Consider the following 15,209-nt stretch of genomic DNA (forward strand, 5'->3'; position numbering starts at 1 on the left):
AGTGAAGTGGTGAGACAGACCATGCAGGCCCCAGTGGCAGGAAGCGGCAGATGGGACCACCATTGTCCCTCTCTGACCCCACCCCCACCTACAGCGTCACAAACCAGTGACCTGGGTGGCCCTGCCCTGGTGAACAACTAAGGCTCTGCTCCTCATACCTAACAGGCATGAACAGATCAAAACATGGCTCAAGAAGAACTTAGAGCCCCAGAGCTGATAAATCTAAGCAACGAAGAAATAGCCAAATTTTCAGATACACAGTTCAAAACACTGGTGATCAGGATGCTCACAGAACTGGTTGATTATAGTCACAAATTAGAGGAACATATGAAGGCTAAACTAATTGAAATGAATGGAAATGCACAGGAAACCAATAAATAGTAATGGAAAGGAAACTGGAACTCAAATCAAAGGAGTGGACCAAAAAGAGGAAAAAAATGACCAAACAGAAAATGATGGAAAAACAAGAATGAAAAAAAATGAGGAGAGGCTTAGGAACCTCCAGGACATCTTTAAACATTCCAACATCAGAATTACAGGGGTACCAGAGGGGAAGAGGAACAGCCACGAGTAAATAACTTATTTGAACAAATAATAAAGGAGAATTACCCCAATCTGGCAAAGGAAATAGACTTCCAGGAAATCCAAGAAGCTCAGAGAGTCCCAAAGAAGTCAGACCCAAGAAGGAACACACCAAGGCACATCATAATTACATTAGCCAAGATTAAAATGAAGGAGAGAATTCTAGAAGCAGCAAGAGCTAAGGGGACAGTCACCTACAAAGGAGTTCCCATCAGACTGTCAGCGGATTTCTCAAAAGAGACCTTCCAGGCAAGAAGGGGCTGGAAAGAGGTATTCCAAGTCATGAAATCCAAAGACCTACATCCAAGACTGATCTATCCAGCAAAGCTTTCATTTAGAATGGAAGGACAGATAAAGTGCTTCTCAGATAAGATCAAATTCAAGGAGTACATCATCACCAAGTCCTTATTATATGAAATGTTAAAGGGACTTACCTAAGAAAAAGAGGATAAAAAAGATGAACAGTGAAAGGACAGCAAACTCACAGTTAACAACAACCACACCTAAAACAAAAGCAAACTAAGAGGACAGCTAGATCAGGAGCAGAACCATAGAAATGAAGATCACCTGGAGGGTTAGCAACAGGGGAGTGGGAGGAGGAGAAGGGGGGAGAAGGTACAGAAAATAAGTAGCATAGATGGTAGGTATAAAATAAAATAGATAGGGGGGAGGGCAAGAATAGTATGGGAAATATAGAATCTAAAGAACTTGAGACACGTGGTCACAAACTAAAGAGGGGAGAATGGTGGGGGAAGGGGTGTACAGGGTAGAGGGGAATGAAGGGGGGAAATAGAACAACTGTAATGGTATAATCAATAAAATATATTTTTAAAAAAAGAAAGAAGTAAAAGAATTCCAGTCCCTTAAGCATTTAGTTTACAACCTAACTGAAGAAATGAGACATTGTAGAATGAGAAGGGCTTTGTAGTACAACTCAGAACAACTCTGCCAGATCGGAAATGGGAGGGACTCTTCTGGACTGTGGTCACCCAAGAAGGAGAATTTGAATTCATTCCGAAGGGATGGGGAAAATTTGGAAGGATAGACAGGAGGAGTAAGAACATGAATTCTGCCCCAGAGTAATGACAAGAAGAGTCAACAAGGCCATGTTAACTAGAGAAAGAAGTTTGTGTGGGGATGTGGGACAAGTAAGTAAGTTTTAACAGATGAGGAAGATACTGTTAAAGGAAAAAAGGGTATATCTGTGATTTCTGGCTTCCAATCCTGTGTTGAGGCCTAAAATGCATGTAAGAATGCTTGCCTGTTAGGATCAGAGGCCTGTAGTGGTACAACATCCCCACTTATGTAGCAGATGGATATTTCTGTGTCCAGAGCTTGAAAATTCCTGACAACTGGAAATTTCAAGGAGTTCCAAGATGGTAACAAAGGTCACTACCATGTGTACCGTTAAAAATAGATATATATTAATTTTTAGATGCATTTGACATTTAAGCCTTTTTACTTAGAAAATAGTGAGAATGGGTCAATATACTCCTTTATTTGATTTCATAAGAACTCTCTAAGGTCAGTATTATCCTAAATTTGCAGAAGGGACGTAGAGGCTCACAGGGTTGAAAGGCTCGCCCAAGGCTCCCCATGACTCATGTCTCTTGAGTGACATCAGGCGGCTTCCCCTCCATGGCAGCTCCCACGGTTGGTTGTGGAGGTCACTTTGAGAGGTGGGCCTGCGTAAGACAGTGATGTTCACAACTGAGCCAAGGACTCACAAGGCATCATGATGCACCCCACTCATGTAATTGCTAGAAACTTACACCCAGCGCTGCCTTATTTTCAAATAAGAGTACTTTCTCATTGCACATTGCAAGTGCAGAAGAGATAACTTTATCTCAAGAAGTTTGTACCTGGTAGTACTGGACCATAAACACTTTGTCCATATTCTACTCACATGGATGATGAGAGCTTTACTTATGTAACTAAAACAATTCTTTATATTCTCTCAACTGTTCTTTACTTAATTGGTAGAGTCCTTGAGAAAACAGGCTTAGAAGCCTACAAGTAAAAGCCACCAGAAAAGCAAAACTTCTCCTTTATTTTCAGGTGAAAAGTATGACCAAAGAAAGAAATTAAGCGTGAAGTTTTAGCTCAGTAAACCAAAAGGAAAGTGTGGCGTGGATATGAGAGGAAAGTGGAGAGTATTAATATACCTAATATGAGTCCAGTACCATTTGCTGTGTAGGTTTTAATTATGTCCCATTTCATGCCCCCCAGTCCTCTGATTCCTTAAATTCCAAAAACACCCCAGAGAAATCTTTATGGTTTTGCTTGGAAAGCAACACTATGTTTCTGTGCCTGTGTGCATTCTAAAACAGTCCTGTCAAACTTGAAACCTAAATACAAGTTGACAGAAGTCAGCTACTAACAAAAAATTAAGTTAAATTAAGAGTGTAGGTACCTGAAGTACAAAGGAAATGTTTTTTGTTTTGTTTTACCAGGAACCCCTCTCCCTAGTTGCCAGGCTAGATAGAGAGCCTGTGGCAAACTTCAGTCTCCCTGGCAAACCCTTTTCTTTGGCTTGTCATGTTTCCTAGGAAGCCCTGCTTGGATACCCTCCCCAGAACTATGGGTCCCACAAGCGGCAGCTTCCAAACCCCTTCTACCAAGTTCACGGGCATATTAAAGACATGATAGGTTGGAGGAAAGTGCTGGCTCAAGAAACCCTATTTCAAATCCTGACCCTGCCGTCAAATAACTATGGGCTCTTGAGCTAACGAGTTCAATTTTATGAATGCAAATAATTTATAAGTACATACAATGCATGACAAATTTAGATTTTGTCTTAAGACAATTTTTAAAACTTTTTTTATGAAGGCAGATATTTGAGCAATTTTATCTTTGTATAGACGGTTTATGGGATAAAAGAATATATAAATGCTGGTTCTCAAAATCCAGGTTCCATTCCATTTCTGCTATTCCCATCCTAATTCAGACCCTAATGGCTTTCTACCTAGTATGGTGGATCTCCTCCCAGCTCTTCACCAACTTTGTGAGCATCTTTCTCCAGGCTTTAGACAGGCAGAAATCACTGTGGCTCACTCAGTAGCACCAGTGTCTGGAGAAATTCATGTAGCCACAAAAGCTAATGCCCACCTAAAGAAATAGTTGGTTCAAGCCCAGTGGGGAATTGGGGTTTACATCCTCTGCATGAGATCAGGCAAGTACAGTAATTCTGTGGGGAAAAAAATGATCTGAATATGAAGATCTAATAAGTTGTCTGGAGGAAAATCGGCCAATATCATGTGCTCCTCTTGCTTCCTTCCTCATCATCTTCTCATTCCCTCTCCCCACTTCCTCACATTTAGTTGTCCATTCAGAGTGCCCAACATTATCAATAGGTCATTGAAATACCAAAAGATGGTCTAGAAGTACCTTATCAACCTCATTTTTAGAGTTCCCTCTGCTGGGTAGGCAAACATACTTCAACTCAGTTTTAGAAGTTGATAAGCTGAAATTCAGGAAGGTGAAGGGATTTACTAATGGTGATTACTTAAATCATAGCAGGACCAAAGTAAAGTTCAGTAGACCTGTCTTCTAGCCTCCTGCTCTGAATGTTTAATTCAAGAAATCTTTGTGTAGAGAAGAGAGAAAGAATGCCAGTTTTAGGGAGGCACCTGTCCCAGTGGGCTTTAGAACTTAGCAAAGTTTAATCCATGCCTTTTTAGTGTGGTAAACTGAAAAATGATCAACTAAGTTCAATCGTTCTGAGTGGTTAGTTCTATGGAAATTGAATTTTTTATCCTCTCCCCAAGTACACTTTTTATTGTTTTTAGATAGAGAAAAAGGGAGAGAGAGAAGAAAAAAACATTGATTGGTTGCCTTCTTGTATGCACCACAGCCAAGCATGGAACCCACAACCTGGGTATGTGCCCTGACCAGGAATCAAACCTGTGACCTTTTGGTCTACACGAGGACACCCCAACCAACTGAACCATTTCAACCCAGGCAGTTCCACTGAAATCTGATTAAGCCTGCTTTCCTTATTTTTATTTGGAAATTGTTATGGAGACATACATGATCCTAGGATACCATAAAGATTTAAACCATAAAGTCAATTTGTACTTTTTCAAATCTAAAACAGCCTATATATCTGCAGAGATTTGGTAATGATTATTATATCTATTAAGATTCCTTTAGAAAACAGTAATATTATTACTTAATTATCGTATGGCTTACCAAAAATAAGTAAATTATATAGCCGTCTTTCTTTTTTATTTCTTTGAAGTAAACTAACAAACTAACATGTAGTTGTTTGACTTTGAGAGAAAACACCCAATATCTGATGGATGAATGATTGAATGAATGGACAAGTTCTGTCACAATCTCTCACAGCCCCTCTGTCATCCCTCACTAAGTTTCAGCTCTGGTTTAATGACACAAAAGTTTGTCCCCAGAAATAGCAGTGATGGTCTGGAATGGCACTGAATCAAACACAAACCATCCAGAAACTTCCCTTTGGCTACAGTTTTCTATTTCCTTCCTCATTTTTTTTATTACAACTGCCCATATGTAACTAGATTAAAGATTAATTGGTGTAAGCCTTTCATTTTTTTCCTGCCTTTCCTCTGACAGGAGGTAAGAATAAGCAATGAATTAAAATATTTCATACATTCTAAAAAAAAAGAATAAGCGATGCAGTAGGCCCAAGGCCAAAAGCAGTGTTCAGAGGGCCTGATTCATTGCCAGACTCCTCACCCACCTCAGAATAATTAAGAGCTGACTAGAGGCTGTGCTGAACTGCAAAGGCCATAGAGTCTAAAGAAATAGTGAAGAAAGAAAAGAATTGTATAGTGGGAAGAATGTGTTGCTAAGGCAAAAGAGCTCACCTCTAGTTTTAATTTCATCACCAAGTCTTGTGAGTTCTCCTGACATTTTTATGGGTTTTTCCCCTTTCCTGAAAAATAACCCCTGCTACCTGCTTGTCTTCTGAGAATGGATATTAATATGACATGAAGGGACTAGATCTTTGGGCCTTTTGAAACTACCAAGTTGGAAATAATCACAAAGAGAGAAGTGACTGACTATAAGAATCCAAAAACCAACTCTAAACCATTTCTTTGCTGTTGAATGATTTTCCCACCTAAAACCCCTCCAAGTCTGAACACTGAATCTCTGAGCTTCCCACTCTCCTCCCCCATTGCCCTCCTGGATTCTCACCTGGATTCCACAAACACATTCCAGTTATTATCAGCCTCACCAAGTCACCAAGACATCAGCTTCAAGTCATCCTTAGTCATTAATCTGCCTGCTGCCATGATGTAGCATGTTCTTATAAGTGGCCTAAATTGAGAGAAGAAAATACAATAAACTGAGTTTGCAGTCGGTTTTGAAGTTCTTTGTGTAGGCACCCACAATTCTATTCTTATCATTCTTTTCAAGTAAAGCAAAGTATCTGAACTAGTGATTATTCTAGAATAGTCTTTACGTGACCCTAAAGGGTAGGCCTTGCCTTCATTCTATTGGGTACCTTCCCTGCACAGGGGCCCCCTGCCAAGTATGGTAGAAACTACAATAATAAATAAGAACTGAGTTTTGTGCCCCATAATGTTTATAGAATAATGAGGACAGTAGATGTACATATGACTACCTGGGATTGAGAGGTAAGTACACATACAATTGCCTTCAAATATGTGCATCAAGATTCTCTTATTGATATTGATTTCTGGTTTATTCTCTTCCCTCCTCCACGCCTCTTCATATCTGAAAGCTCTGCTTACTTTCCCCTACACAACCAAGTCCCATTCCTCCTTTATAACTCGTTTCTCCCTTCATAAGGATTTCCCCAGATCCATCTGTACCATTCACCCTGCCCCACTCTCACCCCTGAAGTATGTGTTCTATGTATTCAGTGCACTTAGGCTGTCTGCTCCAACTGGTAGCATTTAGGTCAAGTAATCAACAAGCAGTGTAAGCAGTCAAAAACCTCCTTACCTGAGGTTGCTACCAGAATCACACCAAGCACAGTGGCAAGAGAGTTTGGGTTCCTGAGTGACATTGTGGCTGGTTTGTCCCTGTTGTTAAAACAGGATTCTGAATATCCCTTGGGCTTCTTCCTGCTTGACCAACATTGATTGACAAAAAGGACTCAACTGACCTGACCGAAAGTTTTGTTCTGTTGTTCCAGGATTCTTCTACAACCAGATGATTCCTTACAGATACTGGCACCAGTGGAAGCCGATGTGGGTTTCTACACTTGTAACGCCACAAATGCCTTGGGATATGACTCTGTCTCCATTGCTGTCACATTAGCAGGTAACATGAAAAGCCCTGTTCATTTCCATTTAGAGACCATCATTGGGTAGATGTCTACAATGTGCCAAGCAGGCCCAGGAACACACTGATAAATGAGATCCATACCCTACCTTAAGGAAGCTTATAAACTGTAAGTTTATGTTGCATGTGTTTGTATTTATTCAATTGTTACTCCCATCAGATGATTCAGTAGATGCTAGAAAAGCCAACATCACCCCACACTGACCTCATAATTAAATGGAGATGATGTGTAGTATGAGGTAGAATGATGCTCTAAGTGATAACCAAAAGGTGTGCAAGGACATTTTATTCCATCTGGGAGATCTTAGAGTTGGGATGAGTGGCATTTTGATAAGCAGAGATTGGGGAAATACTTCAGACAGCAAGAACATGAGAAAAGGAGACATGTACAAGTAGCATGTTGGGAAACATAATCATGACCTAAGGTTATTGAATGCTCCTTTGGGGCCCTGTCATTTCTCCTTGTTACACTCATTGCAGAAAAGACTTAAACACCTACAGGGAATTGGAATTCTGCGGTCATGTTTTGAAGCCACAGAGTGTTCTCTCTGATTCTGTTTTACTTCAACTTCTTGCTCTAGTGCACCTGCCAATGCTTTGCCTTTACCCATTGGTGTTATGTAAAACATTGATGACTTTAAAAAATTAAAATTCGGATTACAATGTATTCCAAGGTCATGGTCTTGTAGTAGAGTGCTTTTATAAAACCTCTCTTACAAATCCTTGCCTTTGAAATTAAAAAGAGACCTTAGATACATGCCAGTTGGACCAGTGCCCTTATTTCTCAGAGCTCAGTCATCCTGATGTCACACAGCTGCTCAGCTAGTGGTGAAGAGAAGAAGCAAACTAAGGTCCACTAACTCCCAGCTCATTGTTCCCTCCATTTCCCCACTGATCCTACCAAAATAGGATCCTTTCCCTCAGATCCAGACCAAGCAGCTTTGTGTGGGTATGTTGCATGTGTTTGTATTTATTCAATTGTTACTCCCATCAGATGATTCAGTAGATGCTAGAAAAGCCAACATCACCCCACACTGACCTCATCAGTCCATGCTGGGATTATGTTGTCACATTGTCTTCCAGTCACACATGCTACTCCCTTGCATATCTGTTTAGCAACTGTATTTATGCCCTTGTGACCTAAAGCTGATCTGAGAAGGGCCCTTTAGCAGGAGGCTTTACAGAGAGGATGAAAGTCAACAATGAATAAGGCAAGCTAAGGAGCCCTGGGGTGGATTAAAGACTGATATTATTAATGCCTATTTTTTGTGAATAGAACATTTGCTTTTCTCCTAATGTATTCCAGTCATAAGCTTTATTCCCCTCTTTAATACAGAGTCCAGATGCTCAGCACCGGTATTGTTAACTCTCTTCTGCCTTCCACCCTCCAACCTCCCTTAGCAAGGACAGTGCTGACATTTCTCCAGTTCCGGGCAAATAGTGGCTCTTACAGGATTAAGTCTCTTGTTTATATTTATCCAGATACCATTCAGCTCTGTCACAAACTAAATACCCTTTGTTCACCTGAATTTAATATGATTAATGGAAACCTGTCTGGAATTAAGCAAAGCAATTGAAATATCAGGCTTGTCTTCGGCTCTTTGAAGAGAGCTATTGGAGGCTGCCAAAAGGTTCAAAGCCAGGAAAGAGAGACAGCAGCCAGAGAGGCACCGGGGAAGGGGGGGAGAGGGGCTGCCTGCTGAGGTAGATCACAAAATACCACACCCAGGGCTTAAGGAGCTTTGTCCCATGCTTCAGTGGTAGGGTTTGTTCAGGTCCACTGACATATCTGCCAAACAATCCCTCTAAAAATTTAGGCTCAAATGTATTCATTGCCTTAAGATTGTATTTGTGTATTTACCTGGAGTTATCATCTATCCCTGTGTCAATGTCCACATTCACAGTATTAGGGTACTCACTAGCTACTGTTCCGAGCTTACCCTTTGCCAAGTATTGTTGAGACATAGCAATAAGTGAGGCATGAGTTTTGTGCTCCATAATGTTTAGAGGTTAGTGAAAGCAATAGATGCGTTCATCACTACCTAGAATCCAGAGGTTAGAACTTCCTTCAAATGCCTACATCAAGATCCTGCATGGCACTGTATAAGGTGTAACCTAAATCAGGGGTGTGGATTGAGGAATTGGGCATTACTAAATTTGCTTACCAATTATCCTGCTTATAGCTGTGTAATCACAAACAAAGTGTAAAACCTCACTGAGTCTTTGTTCTTGTCTATAAGAATGAAATTAATAATATTTTAATGGATCGTTGTGAGGTCAAGGAAGATTGCATTCATGAAAAAGCACTTAGCCCAATGCCAGGCACATAGTTCACACTCAATAAATGTTTTCTGTCTTTTCTCTAGCTTTTCTAAAATGAAACACATCCTGAAAGCAATTCTAAAATGTGTAAAACATTAGCCCAACTTTACTTCCATGTATTTTTCACTATAAGTCTTCACACTGAAATTTTTCAAGTATGAACTTAGGAGCTGATTCTGCTCACTTACAATCAATTCCTTATGGTAAATCTCAGTGCTTCTGTGCTTTTAAAGATATTGCAGAGATTTTTACCTTCAGTTCAGTGTAAATATAGGCCAAAAGGGGAAAAATGCTTTGAGGCTCGATGTGCTCAAGTGCTCCCATGATTTCATTAGGAATGTATGGGCTTCGGTCTTGCCAATACACCTGAGTTGCCCAGATGCAGGAAAATTTGCTATAATAATTCCCAAGCACAGGCAAAGCATGGCAGTTAAACCTGCAGGCTCTGGAGCCTGTGCTCTGGATTTGAATCCTGGCTCTGTCACTTCCCAGGTATATGACTCTGAGCAACTTCTTTATACTCTGACTCAGCTCCTTTATTCGTAAAATGGTGACGATAATAGCGCTTGACTCAGAGGGTTCTTGTAGAGATTAAATACATTCATCATGCAAAATGCTTATAATTGTGTGGGGCGTATAACAAGCACTGAATGCATATTTATCAGCTACTATTATTGTGAGAATAATGCACAAAACAAAGCCAAAATAATTTTACAGTGAGGAAGATTCTTTTTCAGAGACCAGAATGTTCACAAACCCTTTGTAGGGCACCTCTCTGTGTCTCGATGTTTCCAGGTCTCCGTGTCAACTGGAAAGACTGAATTAGTCATCTGAAAATTGGTTACAGCAAGGGAGGTCACTAGTGACAAAGCATATGTCACATGGACCACAGGAAGGGAGACCTGATGAACTCTCCCCGGTCCACAGCTAGACCCCTCCCATCAAATTGCCTCATCTTCTGAATTGAGTGAGTTTTGCCATGTCTGTCTCTCAGATGCATTGTGGGTCTATTGCTACTCTGTCTTCAATTTGTACGATATTTAAACATGTAAACACGTTTAGTTTTAGCTATACCGCTATAGTTGAGCCTTCCTTTCTCTGCTCTCTTGGGGCCTGTAAAATTTTGTCTTTTGTGCCGTTTGCTTCTCCCCAAACTTATCCATTATGTATTAATTTTATCTTTTAAGTCACAGAGCTTCGAGAGTACTTGGCGAGTGTCACTTAGCAAGTGTCTCTCAGTGTGGAGATGGCCAGTATTTCCCTTTCCACCTCCCTGGTTCCCAGAACTCATGGCCATGTAGACCCAGTGGCACAAAATTCCTTTCTGTCCCAACTTGACTTAATTGGGTACCTGTTTCACTGCTCAGGATGTAGATGAGAGTAACATACAGTTCAGTAGAGGGGGGAGTATAAGAATATCACCAAAACGTCACCTTCTAACATTTTGAAGTAGTGATTACTCTGCATCCAGGCAAGAACAGCACTCAGTAGAGGAGAGCTTCTGATGCACACACAGATGGGTACAAAGATGGGAGAGCCACCTTGACTAGTCCGATTCAGCACTTGACCAGGTTGCTCAGAAATCTTCCAGATCTGAATGGTGTGGGCAGCATTTTGAAGGAAAGCAGTAGTTTCCCAGTAAATTGCTTCAGTCTGGATCAGTGGAGTTTAGCTCTACTTACCAATGCAGATGAGACCTGTCCAGGTGTGGACCACTGATGAAGTCATGGCCAGAAGGGAAACATTTGCGGTTGTCATTGATTTTATAAGATCACAAAAGAGATACTATAAGGCCTGCCTGACATCATCAGTGGAAAATGAGAAGATGAGGGCTGAGGGATGCGCATCTCTTCCATTGAAAGGAGAGAACACAGATGAGCTCATTCAGAGTTTTCATGGGAAGGGAGAAACAGAAAATATTTCTCCTTTCCTGGCATGTTTTTCTGGTTTTTTATGAGTCGAATAGCTGACACATATTGTGTCTAATAAAGAGATCACAGAAACCTCTCTGGGAAAATAAAAATAAATGGTAGTTGTTTTTGAAATTCTTTTTTTCCCTTTCCCTTTCCCACTATGATTTATTAGCTGCAATAAAAGACAAGCAGGTTCATAAGCTATTTATAATGTAAGTCATTTCAAATTGGCATTTCTGAATTTTTTTCTTCCAGCAATTCTGTTAACCAAGGAAGGTTTGGCTTCACAGAGCATTTGGCTCAGAGAGGGCCTTGTCATCGGTGGCAGAGGCTGACAGGGGAAGGTTTACTCCAGGGCAGTAGATCATAGGCAAAGACAGACAGGTTTGGCTGTGTTCCTAATGGCACTCTGAATAACAGGGTAATTAATGGCCATTGACTGATTCAAGCTGCCATCAAGGGACCTTATTATCTGATAGAATACTGAGTACCAAGGCCCTTAAGTTTTCCTCAATATGTACACATGTGTAGCATGCCCACTAAGGACTCTTGGCTGTTACAGAAGTTAGATTAAATGGATAAAATTATAGCAAGAAGGTCCAACTTGCTCTATTTCCCAGTAGACTGGAAACAAACAGGAAAAACAAATGGTCCAAGCTAACTCATCTCAAATTCTGAAAGAGCAAATCCCACAGCCATCCGATAGAATGAGGGAAACTTGGGTGGTTGGAGAGCAAGTGGGATATTCCACATCCTCAGTTAATTGCTTCTAAGAGAGGCTGTGGCACCACACAGCTGTGTGAGGTGCAGGGTCTCTTGTCCAAAACTCTGCAGCAGAACATGCAAAAGAAGTTGTGACAGCACCACTTGCTGCCTTAGTCTCTTGAAAAATAATCGACTTCAAATGAATAATTAGAAGAGATAACCTGAGTAAACTGACCTGTGCCATTGGCAAAAATTATCTTGACAAAATGGATGGAGAAGAGGGAAGCCATGCAGCCTGGGAATGTTCAGAGAAGGGCAGTCTAAGCCCTACCTACCTCCATGCTACTAACGCATGGCCCTGTAATATAAATACTGCAGGTGCACTGAAAACCCGAATCACAAGGGCAAAGAAATCCCAATTCCTTCTCAATTTTTGTGCAAAATAATTAATGAGTACTCACAATGTTGACCCTGAATCATCAAGGAAAGATTAAATCAGATTAAAACTACTCTTTCTGTTTTATTGAGGAATAATTTTCATACCATAAAATTAACCAATTTAAGAGTGCAATTCCATGATTTTTTAAGTTGTATACCAATCACTACAACCTAAGGTGATCATTCAAAAAAACTTTATTGAGGTATCTTGAGGTATAGTTCACACACTATGACAATTCAGCCATTTAAAGAATACAATTCAAGGGCTTTAAGTACATGCAGATTGTGTATCCATCACCATACTTAATTTCAGAGCATTTTTATTTTCCCATAAATAAAATCCATACTTCTTAGCCATCACGCCCCACCCCACCCCCACTTCCACCAGCCATAGGTAGGCTACCACTAATATACTACATCTCCATAGATCTGACTGTTCATCGTGTAATACATGGGCCTTTGTTATTGCTTTCTTTCACTTCGCACAATGTGTTTCAAGGTTCATCTGCACTGCATAGCACATATGCTACATTACTGATTATGGTGGAATAATAATTCATTGTGTGAATACGCCCCATTATATTCATCACTCATCAGTTGATGGGCATGCAGGTTGTCTCCACTTCTTGGCTGTTAGGAATAATGCTGCTGTGAATGTCCACGGGCAAATTATTATGTGGACATATGTTTTTCTATTTCTCTTGGGTATATATGCATAAAAGCGGAATTGCTGAGTCATGTGACACATTTATGTTTAACTCTTTTGAGAAACTGCCAGTTACGTTCCAAAGTGGCCACACTGTTTTGCTTTCTGCCAGGGACATATGAGGGTTCCAGTTTCTCTGTATTCCACCAACATTTGTTGCCATTTTCTTCCTATCCATCCTCAGGGATATGAAGTGAGAGTTCATTGTGACTTTAATTTACTGTATTTTTCAGACTATAAGACACACCTAGGTTTTAGAGGCCAAAAATAGGAAAACAAATTTTTGAAGCAAAAAATGTGGTAAAATATTTAACAACATAAATAACATAATATTTCACCAATGTAAATGTCGATGTTTAACAGCAGCATTAACAACCATTATTCCTCCCAAATTGGGGGTGGGGTGCATCTTATAGTTCAAAAAATACAGTATATTGCCTTAATGGCTAATGATGTCAAACATCTTTTCCTGTGCTTACTACTCATGTATATGTCTTCTTTGTTGTAGTGACAACTTTGGTGATGTAGAAAGGGCATATGGCCTGTGCATTAGTTTTTTATTGCTGCCATAACAAATTACCAAAAGTTTAGATTCTTAACACAAATATATTATTTTTCAGTTCTGTGGGTCAGAAGCCCGGTACAGTCTCACCAGGAAAAGATCAAGATGTCAACAGGCTGCATGCCTTTCTGAAAGCCCTAGAAGAGAATGCTTTTCCTACTCATTGGGGTTGTAGGCAGAATTTAGCTCCTTGTGACCTAGAACTACGGTCCCTGTTTTCTTTCTGGCTGTACCTGAGTGTCATTCCCAGCTTCTAGAGACGACTGCTTTCCTGAGCTCTTGGTCCTCTTCCTCCATCTTCAAAGCTGTCAGTGGTGGGTGGAGCCCTTCTCAGGTTGCCTCCCTGACAAACTCTTCTGTCTCTGTCTTCTGATTTCAAGAGCTTGAAATAATTTTTTTTATTTTTAAAAAGAGCTTATGTGATTAAACTAGGCCCACATAGATAATTTAGGATAATCTCTTTATGTTAAAGGAAGCACATTAGCTATCTAAATTTCATCTGCAACCTTAATTCCCTTTTGCCACATAATCCAACGCAGTCACAGGTTCCAGGGACTGAGGTGTAGGCCTCTCTGGAGGGTGATTATTCTGCGAACCACACACCCTGCCAGCTCATTTTCATCTGCCTGTTGCCAAAGAAAAATGCAAATCTAATGTTGATAGACCAAGTAAGTGAAACCCAAACACACCCACGCACTGTTTTTTTAATCTCTCCATTTTTAAGTGGGCCCAAGTAGGTTACATTTTTAATCATTCTTTTCAGGCTTTACATGGCTGTGCTGTGAATATAAACTGGAAAAATAGCCTCTGGTTAAATCTTACATTTTCTGTATTCTCTGCTCCTATATTACCTCTCATTTCCCAGATATAGTCAGTGTTACTCAAAGTATACTACCAATCTATTTTACTCGATTACACTAACTAAAAACCATGTGATGATTTGGATAGGAGAAAAATATTTTTACTATTACTAAAAAAAGGAAGATTATTATAATAATAAAATAAGTAAGATTCTAGGGAAAGTATTTGCCTCGTCGCAAAATTTAGAAGCAGATTCAGAAGTACAAACCTGTGTCCTTACTGTACATAGAGGGTTTCATGCGGACACACAATGGGGTCTCCTGCAACCTGAGTTCTACAACCTCTTACGTACGACACATGACGCACAGCCATCATCCCCCCTTACCTAAAACTTTAGCGTTTGCAGATACACTTACTTTATATTTGGGAGAATAGATGACTAGATGGCAAAGCACAGCTTTTGCAATATCTTCAGAAAAATAACCAATGAGAGGAAAAGTTCTCCATAGACTAGTGGGGAGAAAGAGCGCAGAGTGCACACAGCTGACTGACAGGCCAAGGCTGACTCAGGAGGCAGGCGGTGGACGTGAAGGGGACCTTGTGAGAGAGCAAGCGGGACAGGATGGAGTTAAAACTTCTGAGCTACAAAATGGGAAAGGCATTTGGAAGGAGAACCAGACTTTTAAAAAATTATGCATTTTAATATGACTATTATCTGTAACAAAGCCACTCTTGTTGAAATCTCCGCGTAGCCAGATCCCGAAAAGTTTCTGGCCAGCAAGAAATGTAACTGAACATTAACAGTATCCATCATTAGTGACTCAGTTGTATAAGATGTAGTTATTGTTGATAAGTGTTTCATAGGTTTACAATGATCATAGTTCCTTAAACT

At 40.3% G+C, this 15,209-nt stretch overlaps 1 protein-coding gene across 1 annotated transcript in view; it reads left to right on the forward strand.

The window, feature by feature from the left end:
- The window catches only part of ADAMTSL1 (ADAMTS like 1), a 948,619-nt gene that overhangs the window by 816,603 nt on the left and 116,807 nt on the right, over window positions 1-15,209 (forward strand). Inside the window, exon 21 of the mRNA XM_053656510.1 lies at window positions 6,722-6,849. Within this exon, the coding sequence (XP_053512485.1) occupies window positions 6,722-6,849 (128 nt within the window). The remainder of the gene's footprint in view (window positions 1-6,721; window positions 6,850-15,209) is intronic.

The sequence above is a fragment of the Artibeus jamaicensis genome, unplaced genomic scaffold, assembly GCF_021234435.1.
Source record: "Artibeus jamaicensis isolate MK-2021 breed Jamaican fruit bat unplaced genomic scaffold, CSHL_Jam_final scaffold_1964, whole genome shotgun sequence".
Taxonomy (NCBI): Eukaryota; Metazoa; Chordata; class Mammalia; order Chiroptera; family Phyllostomidae; genus Artibeus; species Artibeus jamaicensis.